The sequence below is a fragment of the Anthonomus grandis genome, chromosome 14 (assembly GCF_022605725.1).
Source record: "Anthonomus grandis grandis chromosome 14, icAntGran1.3, whole genome shotgun sequence".
Classification (NCBI taxonomy): Eukaryota; Metazoa; Arthropoda; class Insecta; order Coleoptera; family Curculionidae; genus Anthonomus; species Anthonomus grandis.
Window position 1 is genome coordinate 6715155 of NC_065559.1, and position 11634 is coordinate 6726788.

General features: G+C 33.2%; 1 protein-coding gene across 1 annotated transcript in view; it reads right to left on the reverse strand.

The window, feature by feature from the left end:
- The window catches only part of LOC126744790 (proton-coupled folate transporter-like), a 74335-nt gene extending 63859 nt beyond the window's left edge, over positions 1–10476 (reverse strand). Inside the window, exons 1-2 of the mRNA XM_050452347.1 lie at positions 10271–10476; positions 7466–7563 (exon numbers count right to left, since the gene is read on the reverse strand). Coding sequence (XP_050308304.1) covers positions 7466–7510 — 45 coding nt within the window. The 5' untranslated portion in view covers positions 7511–7563; positions 10271–10476. The remainder of the gene's footprint in view (positions 1–7465; positions 7564–10270) is intronic.
- Between the last annotated feature and the right edge of the window lie 1158 nt (positions 10477–11634).

Genomic DNA, 11634 nt, shown 5'->3' on the forward strand with positions numbered 1-11634 from the left:
TGTAATATATTTTCGTTCCTTGGCTCATGTTCTTGAATATCTCATCGTACCTTCTACAGAATAAAACATGCATCGTGCGGTGATAACCACTTTGGTGCGAGGCCATTTACATAAAAAATGCATTTTAATTTAATTTCGTTTTCAATTCTATATAATAAAAAAATTATTTAAACTTGTTTACAGTTAAGTATCAAATGTATGGAGCTATTATATGATTTTCTAAACGAGTATGTAGAGTTGGATATATGTAGAGTTGGAACGATCGCGAGGTACCATATATCAGCAACGAATAATCCAGTACTTTTTAAATTAGGGTTTACCTCACACGAATTTGATAAACTTGGTCTCATTTTAGCTGTGAAGGTTGATTGGTTAAAAGGAAGTAATCTCTGCGGTACTTAAATGGAAAAGGTCAAATGATTACGTTTTTATAAGCAGTTACATAGTTTTTTACTTTTCATTTATTTTTTTTTATTGGCTGTTTTGTTTTTTCGTTCATACTTTATTCTGGCTTAGGATTGGTCCAAATCTTTAAGATTTGAACAGTGGTGGCCGTCAAACGAGGCAAAGGAGGCCAAGTTTCCTCATAGCTTTATTCTCGCTCTGAAACTTCATTGTAGTGAGGACACGACGGAAATCGAAATACATTTTTCGGATATGGGTTAAAGCTATTTATGTGTATACTATATTCTTAAGACTTAATTTATGTAGTATGTCCTATACCTATCTTCAACTGTTGACGAAATAATTACGTTAAAACACTTAATTGAAACATAAATTGATAAATTAAAGTCCACATTCTAAAAATTAATTCTATCAAATACTGAAAGCGACTGGCATAAATAGCTCTGCAAATTCTTGCTATAAATTTTCAACTCTGTTTGGAGGAATATTCCGAATTACATTACGAATGCAATCTTTCAGGATATCAAGCATCTGTGGTCTATCTATGTACACTTCATTTTTGGCCTAATCCCAAAGTAAGTACTTCAATGGATTAAGGTCAGGTAATCTAGGTGGCCGCTCTATTAATCCACGTCTGCCTATCCACTGGTTTGAAAAAACATTATCTAGAAATCTTCTAACAACCCCAGCATAGTAAAGAGGCGCTCCATTCTGTTGAAAGCATAGCGCTTAGTTTGGCACATCTGAGCTATTTTCATCAATATCGCCGGAAGAACTTAGAACGACCAATAGAAACCAAATATAATGGAGGAATTCTCTAAATCATCTTTACAAAAGTCAATATGATGATAGTGATGAAGAAAATCCTGAACCCGAAATCCTAACATCGAAGGCGTGAATTGTTAACGAAGAAACAGGAGACATCCCAGATATTACCATAGAGGAAATATATGCTATAATATCATTGTATTCCTGCTTCGCAAAAAAGGAGATATAGAACTACAGAACTACCAAGCAATAAGCTTCTTAAGTCACCTTACAAACCTTTTCCTTAAATTATAACTACCTGACTGGAAAATAAATTAGATTTCTGTCAAGTTGTAGAACAGGCAGGCTTTCGTCGTGGATTTGTAATGCATAAAGCATCAAAAGACTTAAAGAAAAGACAATTAAACAAAACAGAGCTTTAGTAATGATATTTGTGGACTTCCACAAAGCCTTCGATACAATAGAGCTAAATCCATTATGGAATACTATCGATATACCAAACTGATCCACAATATCTACGAAAATGCCATATTGACGGTAAAACTACGGTCATGGATAGTGCATTTAAACCATTATACTGGAGTTAGAAAAATATAAGCATGGCAAGAATCTACGCAACTTACGTTTTGCTGACGATATAGTGCTATTCTCGGACAATATAGAAGAAATGCGACTGATGTTGCAGGACCTGCAAGAGGTGTGTGGAAAAATCGGTCTTAATATGACAAAAACAAGATTCATGATGATAGGCCTTGTTCCTGGCTGGGACCTGAAGATTGACAGAGTTGAATTTCAAATGACAGATAGATACCTTTGCCATGAGGTCAGCATCTCAAGGAATAACCAGACATGCGAACTAAAGAGAAGACTCACCCTCTCATGCACAGCTTATTAGAAGACTTAAAGACGTCTTCAAGAGTGATATTGCCGTCAATCTAAAAAGAAGAGTTTTCGATTAGTGCGTGCTACCAGTGGACAGAAGCCCTAACACTAATAACCATAATAATAGGTCGCACTAGATTAAGAGAATCCGCAGCAACTGGATACAAACAGCATAAAATCGATTGGAATGGAAAATGATTGGAGAGGCCTATCTTCAACATTCGACACAGATCATGGAATGATGGTGCTGATAATGACAATATCGCCAGTGCTGTCGTCAGTAAAATCAAGTCGTCTAGTAAAAAGTCATCATAACGCTATCCCGTCAAAGTTCCTTTAAAGAATTATGGTTCTATTACTCTGTTATTAATAATCCCTACTCATACATTCATTTTTTCATAATTCTGAGAATGATTTTCCCTAAAACAGTGAGGATTTTCAGGTGCCCAGTATCTATATTTACTTATCCATTCAAACAAATAGTAAAAAATATGTTTTACTAGTCTAAAGTTATTATCAGTTCTTTTAATCATGGCTTGGCAAAACTCAGTTTTACGATCTAGGTCACCTTCTAAGAGCTCTTGAAGTAATTAAATTTTATAAGGGTGCCTTTTTTTTTCTTTAATGAGTTTGTTACAGTCGGTCGTAAAGCGAGCTGATTAATAATAATAATAATAATAATAATAATAATAATACTTCTTTATTTGCTCATATACATCCAACAGCTTAGTATCGTCAAAAAGTATAGACTGTCAAACGCCAATAATACAGTGCATAAAGGGAGACATTAACCTATCAGAGTTTTACCTACATAACATAGCAAATAAAAAAAAACTTACATTTTGTTCACAATATAAAACAAAATACAATTTTGGTTCGCATCAGAAATGCTCACAAGTATGTATGAAACATTTGTTATACAGGTATGAAAGTATAATATTCGATAAATTTTGTAAGACTAGGTTAAAGACTATTGTAGAATTCGTCCAATGAGTATGGACAGATCTCCAACATCAGGTTTTTCGTTACTTGCTTAAATCTATTTAAATGTAGTTGTTTTGTGGTTTCGGGTATTGCATTAAAAAGTTTTATGGCATTAGTCATATTATAGCCCTTATGGGTCAGACTAAGCCGGTGTTGTGGAAGTAAGAGATTTCCCCCATGTCTGGTGTATAAGTGCCTACTATTTACTAGTGTGTTCTAGCAAACATCAGACATTGGTGAATGTATAGGCCAGGCATTGTCATGATTTTTAAATTTTTGAATAAAGGTCTACAACTGTCTATTGGAGTGCCGATTTTTGCAACTTAAATGCTCTCTGCCAGTCAGCCGAGTTACCCCAAAATAACAGTCCATATGACAACTTTGATTGAAAAAGTCCCATATACGCCGTTCTACATACTACTGGAGGCGCCAATTGAACAATTCTGCGCAACAGAAAAAGAACTGACGAGAGTTTTTTTGCCAGATCTATTATATGGCTCTTCCATGATAATTTATTATCTAGATAAACACCCAGAAATTTGATCGCGTCTATTCTCTGATGTCTTTCCCTTAAAGAGAAATTAACCACCTCTGTTTTATTTAGATTCAAGCATAGATTATTGTCAGCAAACCATACTTTTAACTTGTAAAGAGTTGCACTAGTTCTATTCTGTAGGGAAATCAGATCTGAATGCCGACTGAGAAGAATTGTGTCATCCGCATATTGTACAGATATCACCTCTGAGAAGTGGGCGGGTAATTCATTTACATAAAGTAAAAACAGAAGAGGACCCAAGATTGATCCCTGAGGCACCCCTGTTGGTATTTGAAGTATGGAGGATGTTCTTCCTCCACAAGTCACCATCTGCTGACGCTCACAAAGGTAGGACTGGATAAGTTCCAGGCAAATACCCCGGATACCATAAAAATCCAACTTGCTCATCAAAATATTATGCGAGACACAGTCGAACGCTTTTGAGAGGTCGCAGAAAATTGCACCCACTGTCTTGCCCTCCTCAAATGCATCAACCAGGTAGTCTACCATGACCCTGAGTGCATCCGCAGTGGAACTTCCTTTTCGAAAGCCAAACTGCGCTGGTGAAAGTAAATTATGTTTATCAAAAAAAAAGATATGAGACGTTGGTTTAGACAGAGCTCAATGGGCTTGGATAATATCGGTATTATTGATATGGGTTGGTGATTTCCTAGATCATCCATATTACCCTTTTTAAATATGGGAACAACTTTACTTATTTTAAGCTTTTGTGGAAATGTACCAGATGAAAAACATTTGTTTATTATTAGAGATAGTGGTAGGGCCAAACCATTTGCAAGTTGTTTCAATATTTTGTTGCTCAAACCAAAGATGTCTTGAGCAGAACTATCACTTAAACTTTTTAAAAGATCAATGACCTCTATTTCGGTAACAGGTGAAAGAAATGTTAAATTGTTATGTACATATTTTGCTGTAAATTGTACAGGGTCATTAGATTTTTGCAGTGTATTTGTAATTGGGAGTTACATTACATTTACATTATTACTTGAGAGGTTCATCATTACTTGAGAGGTTCGGATTTTCGTGCAATGAAACCAGAATATCTAGCTTAGGAATGCCAGTACTTCCTGATCTACCAAGATCCTTAATAGTTCCTGCCTCTTTCCACTTAGTCACAATTCTACTGATTCTTAACTGACTTACAGGTTCTCTGTGCTGATATTTATTGTTGAAGTTTATTCGAACTTCGTTGTGTGTTCCAGTTTTCTCATCACAGCCAAGCATAATTAACATTTTGGTGCTCTGAATCTCTGAAGTTAAATACATTGTAAATATTTTCTTTAAATAATTGACACTTATTTGAAGATTATGTTAAATATTTATAAACAACGGTGTACCTAATCAAAATGACGGGTTATAAATGATTACTGGTTTGAAATGCTATTAATGGCGGCCACTTTCAAAATTTGATAAAATATATTTTAAGAATGTTGTTTGTTAAATGATCATAAATATCTTGCAAGACTTTATGATTATCAAGATGTTTACATATAGGAAACATGGCACAGATAAAGAGGGAATAAACTGTCAAGATATTCAACCTGGTAAAACACATGCTACAATCTGATCTATTCGGTAACCTTTGAAGAATTCAGTCTGTACATTTCTAAATGAAGAAAACTTGGCTTGCGTCAGTGGCAGGTTCGTAAATTAAGATAAAATAAGATATCCTAGAATGCCAGAACTGGAGAAACTGTAAATAAATTTCGAAGTGCAAAGACTCCAGAAGCAATTTCTGAACATATGAAATGTATGTGAGTACTCCATAGTAGCCTTACATCACTAGTTTATTAGGACAATGCAAGTCTATATTACGAGTAGATAAGTACAGATTTTGATTATTTATTTGATTCATACTCAAGTAATTTGCTGTAAGCCAATCCGCAACATTCAATGGTATATATTTTACATATAATAGAAGAAAACCCGAATAAACCCAAATAAATATATACATTAAAAAATCGACATCAAAATTTGGTTTATAAGTGTATTGTTTTTTTCATACATTGTGGTTATATTGGTATATGTTAAAATACATACTATACTAAAAACAAAAGTAAGGACACAAAGTCACGGTCTCATCCAATCTATATAATTTCTCAAAAAAGCTTAAAAGCTACACGTGTTTCGCTCCTGTCGGAGCATCATCAGGCCTAAAAAATACATTAAGATATTTTTCAAAAGAACGCTTATAATAAGATTGTCAATGGAAAGTTTGGTGCTTTTCTCACTGTATATAGGAGATACGTGGATGATATTTTTGTGGTATGGAATGGAAATGATCTGGAATTGGCGGATTTCCTCATTTCTATAAACTCTCTTCACGCAAATATCTCGTTTACCATTGAAGAAAAAAGAGATGGAAAGTTACCTTTTCTTGATGTTCTTATTTCAAAAAATACCAACAAACTTGAATTTCAGATCTACCGCAAACCCACCACTACGGATAATGTCATCCAATACTCCTCAAACTCCCCTTATTCCTACAAATTTGCCTCTTTTAATTCCCTTTTCTATCGCCTTTTCAACATCCCCCTTTCTAGAGAAGCTTTTCTTGATGAACTAAATATAATTAAATATATTGCTTTTAACAATGGTTTTCCACTTGATATAATTAATCGCCTTTATTCTAAATTCTTTAATAAATACAAACTTACTTACAACTTAATCCATCTTAATAATGAAAATAGTCACCTTTTTAGATCAATGTCCTTTTTTGGTAATATTTCTTTGCAGCTTGCAAAGTTTTTTAAGTCTACAAATCTTACAATTGCTTTTAAAACTACAAACAGTTTAAAAAGTCAGCTAGTTAGTACAATAGATAAGGCAGATTTCTTTTCAAAATCAGGGGTATATTCATTAAGATGTAGTGACTGTAATGCCATTTACATAGGGCAATCGGGGAGAAAAATTTCCACCAGAATAAAGGAACATACAAGTTTGGTGGACAGGTATAGGGATACTGACATGATCGAAACTAAATCGGCGTTTGCGAATCATTTATTGGCCTCCTCACATGGTTTTTCTTTAACTCAGGGAGCGGATATTTTGCCTGAGTGCTCCAAAGGCAAAAAACTGGACTTGTTAGAAAAGATGGAAATAACTAAAGCTAAGAAGAGCCCTGTCCTTGTGTGTGTGAACGATATTTTCACGTTTGAACCTCACCTCATTTATAACAACCTGTCTAAAAAAAAAAAAAAAAAAAAAAAAAAAGTCTTTTCTTTTTCGATTTTAGATATTTTTAGTTTTTATTGTTAATGTTATGATGTTTACTTATATTCACACTTAATAGTATAGTTCGGAGTGTTCCCCATGTTTTATCATGTTACTTGGTGGCCTATGGGTTAGACGCGCGCCTGTGAATCTAAAGGTTGCGGGATCGTTCCCCACTGGTGACATTTTAAATTTTTACTTTTTTATTTTTTAAGCATACATTTTTAACTATGGTGGGAATTGTTAACTTAACCTAGCTTTTCTTTTGTTGTTAGTTGTAATGTGATCTATGTAGGTCTAGGTAATGAGTTTTATAAGCGTTCTTTTTGAAAAATATCTTAATGTATTTTTTAGGCCTGATGATGCTCCGACAGGAGCGAAACACGTGTAGCTTTTAAGCTTTTTTGAGAAATTATATAGATTGGATGAGACCGTGACTTTGTGTCCTTACTTTTGTTTTTGTTTTCGTTTGGTCTCTTAGATAAAAATGGATGATACGTTTCTACATACTATACTAATAAATGTATAACAACAATATCCCTATTGGGCGGTTTTTCCATATATCTGCTAACACTTGAAATCCTCATATATTCACCATCAATTTAGTATACACTGTATATTACCAACAATGACATTAAATAATAAAGTAATACTTACCACACTGGTAACTCCCGCGACAGCCTTCGCTTGTGTTTGCCTCATTTTGAAAGTCACGTTTGAAAGTGCATTTTACACTATTTATCTCCATTTAAAATCTAAAACAGAATTATAGACAAGTTAGTTATTTTTACATGAATCATTATTGCTAAAATAGTGGACAAGTATCAATTAGTTTTAATTTATTTTTTAATTCTTGTTATATAAAAAACTCTGTAATTAAAAATTGTTTAAGTGCATATTTTTCTTTCTGTCTATTTCCTTATTTATGGTTCGATTCAATTAATTGATTGAATTAAAGGAATGAAATGCTGAATAGCATTGTAAGTCTGACCAATAGAAAGGGAGTCTTTAATCATATCGTATAGTAAACAGTAGAAACGTACTCCGCAAAGAGGTTTACAATGTATAAACCATTAGTAGATTCAACACCACCATAAAATTAGATCTCAGCAATGAGAAAGTGTCATAGTTCTGAATTAAATTAGTTTAACGAAAAAAATCTCTGAGAAGAAACAGGTGGGAAACTTACGCTTAGTTAATAGTACTGATTTATACCTATGAAATAGTGATAAATGTGTACATTATTACAGATCTAGAGCCTGTATAAAAATCCTCAGCCAGTAAACTACAGTAATTTTTAATTCGACTTGCAGTTGAATTTTGTCATTGATTTTAACACCTTCAAACGACAAATGTAGTTTATTTAAAAATAAATTGTTTGACAACGTTTAATACCGATTAAATATCATTAAAGTAATAATTAGTTCTAGTTACAATTTTAGATTTTTCGAAGAGTGCCGAATGTAATGGCAGATTGGTCAAGCATACACATATACTCACCGCCCAAAATCACTATACACATTTTTTTGTATATATTTAGGTATACTACTTATAAATTACTTATTAATTTATAAACTACATAGAATAATAACATTTCTGAAGAACTTGTGAAATGATTCTCATCAGAAATGTCCAACTACCTTAAATAATAAATATTCGATGCTTCAACTGCTTTGCAAAGAAATGTGTAACATATTTTTAAAGTATTGGACTTAATATATGCAACTACCCGGAAAAAAGAATAAATCTTTTAGGTAGTTGAAAATTTCTAACCTTAACTCCTGGATATAATAAGAGAGTGAGTTCCAGCCAAGTAAAATCACTCAGTAGGATAGTGTATGAATATAACTTGGTACAATTTAAAAAAAAGAGTGTCGAATTCAATGACAGAATGGCAAACTAGCCATTTCTACTCTTCAAATCCATCAACATAGTACTTAATTTGAGCTACTTTTTTCCATATAGTTCGGTACTTAGATAAGTCACATTTTTGATAATTTTAACATTATTATTTTTAGCAAGCATCGACGAAGCCGCCCTTCAAGAACTAGACAAACTTAATGCAAAAGTGGACGAAATGAAGTCCCAAAGGGGCATGTTATGAGCCCAGATTAGGGACGCGATTCATAACGACGGTAATGTCGTCAGCGCTTTGGTCACGAAACAACCGAACCAATCCTTAGAGGATGTATTTCGGACTCAGAGAAATACGGACATATGGTAAGTTAATTACAAGAAAAAAATCTACTGGAGTACTGAGAGAATAAAACTAGAGGAGGCAAAACTTGGTCCCTTTTAAATAGGACACCTTATACATTTCTGTCTCCATGCATTTTCTGCACAGGAGTTGCGTATATGAGCCCTTTCTTGAAAGTCTAGAGGTGTCAAATCAGGCGATCTCGCTGGCCAAAGGACCGTACCACCTCTACCAATCTACTTGTTGTTATAGGTTTAGTCTAGAAAAGTCTCTAGACAACTTCTATAAAGTGGAATCTTGAGCTTTTTTTTATTTTTTGACAAGAGTTACGTATTTGTAAAGAAAAAGTACAAGTTAAGTGCTTAATTAAGCTGTCATCAGTTTTATTGAATAAGTACTTTGAGACCTTAAATATTATTTAAAAAATCGTTAATCATTAAATGTACTTGATTTTATTGAGGTAGTATCACTAGTTTTCCAAAAAAAAAATAATTTAAATTTTAGTTTTTTTTTGTGCTCTAAGTAAAATAACTCTAACTACCAGAGTTATTATCACAAAATCGTTTTTTTACCCTAGAATTCATCCTCAGGAATCCCCCTATTTTGTCGTGAAAAAATTATAAAAATACTTTCGGAAGTTCTCAAGTTATGACCAAAAGTGTTCGTTAAAAAATAAAAATCATAAAATTACAATTTGGTTTTAAATTTTTCAAATTTGATACCCCTTGAACCTTGGATGACGCAATCGCCTCTAATTCTAAGAGTTTTTGAGGCACAAAAAACGTTTATATATGAAATTGTTTAAAAATAATTGGACTTTTTTATGCGTAATATTCCGATTACCCTCTCTCACAAGAGCTTCATTAACTCAGTTCACTATCACATTTGAGCTGCTGGCAAACACGTTAGGCATTGCTTGTTGCATTCAATATCCAATTGCATTGAAAGAAATTGTCATGTGAACATATGCCGGACAGAATCTGCAATGCCTCGATCTCAGTTGTTGACTGCAAAGCTAGTGGTGTAGAATTTAGTTCGTGTGAAGATACTATAGCGAAATAAAGTTTTGCAGATGGGTACTTTTCAGCTAGTTCTTCTAGAGTATCGGAAAATGTTTGCGGACTTGCACTTATGAAGTATAGCCGTACCTGAAGTCATTTAAGGTCAATTTATTTGATTACTCAAACGTGGGTATTTTCACTTAAAACCGATATGATATAACAAGAATAACAACGTAAACATTGGTAAAAAATAATTAATTGTACCTTTAAAACTTTTTGTCGTTTCGCTACTATATTTCCCATTATCACTTTTCCGCATACTTTAACAATTTTCCAACTAGCCACAAATTACGATAAACTTGGTTTAGCTATAACTGCTTTACACTTCCGTCATTTTTGATATGAAAGAAACACGCACCGATAGAACGAAAATTAAAATACTAGATCAAGGGGCCGAAATCGACGTTAATTCCTTAATAAAAAGAAGCTGCCCGAATCTAGACTGAATCGAAGCGGTCAAGTTATCCACGTATAAGGCCACCACACACACGTTGACGAAAGTGTTGTAATAAATAATTTTATTAAAGCAAAGATTAACCAATTGCTAAAATAATAGTCCTTATATGTTCTATAGATTAATAGGTGAATAAATGTCCTTGTAGTATAAATTCAATGAATCTGAACGATGAATTTCTGGAAAAGTGGAAATTTTTAAGAATTATGTTCACAAAATTAACGATTTCATTAAAAAAGAAACAGTTTTATCCATTTATTTATGAAATTCTCTTTTTCAGTTTTATTGACCTACATCTTGAAAAATTAAGATCCATTTGATAAAGCAATATCAGAAGTAGTTAAGCTGCATCAATCTCTATCAAAGTGTAGAGCCATTATATCCTTAAAAAAACCTACGAACACTACTGCAGACGTACAGTTATTTGAAGTTATGTTAAATCGCTTACATGCACGTTATTTATGAATTAGAAGGTAGAAATGCAGAAGAAGTATAGAGGATAGATATTCTTTTAGAATAATTTGTCTTCCAAAAAATTTATCCACGTGTAACAAGAAGGAAAATACACTGAAAGTCAAAGTCTCACAAATGTAGCATCTATAACTTAGGGTACGTGTTTCGCCTTACGGTATCATCAGACCTTATTTTCAGTATAATAAGACACATCAAATAACACTTATGATATGATATGACACAAATTAACGTGAGATGGTAACTAAATCGTATATTGTTACTAACTAGAGTTAATAAATGATTCCTCTTGACAAAACATTTAGAACGCCTCATACAAAATTATTCGAAACTGGGAGTTTTACTCAACCTACGGGTGGTGGAAGAGCAAAAACTGCACCAACGCCTAATCCAGAAGAAGCTATACTTGATGTGATATCTTTCATATAGAACCATTGTAATTTGGAGTCAGTTCTCAAAGCGTTTGGAACATTCTAAAAACAATCTTTGTTTGAAAGGAGTTCTGTACTACCTGAGGACAAGATTATTGTTTTGCAGGTGGTTGATTCATACGATGGCACAAGATAATACGTTTTTATAATTGCATATTAGTTTTAACTTTTATAGATTTTGAACTGACGAAAATCCCTACTGTATGAGACAA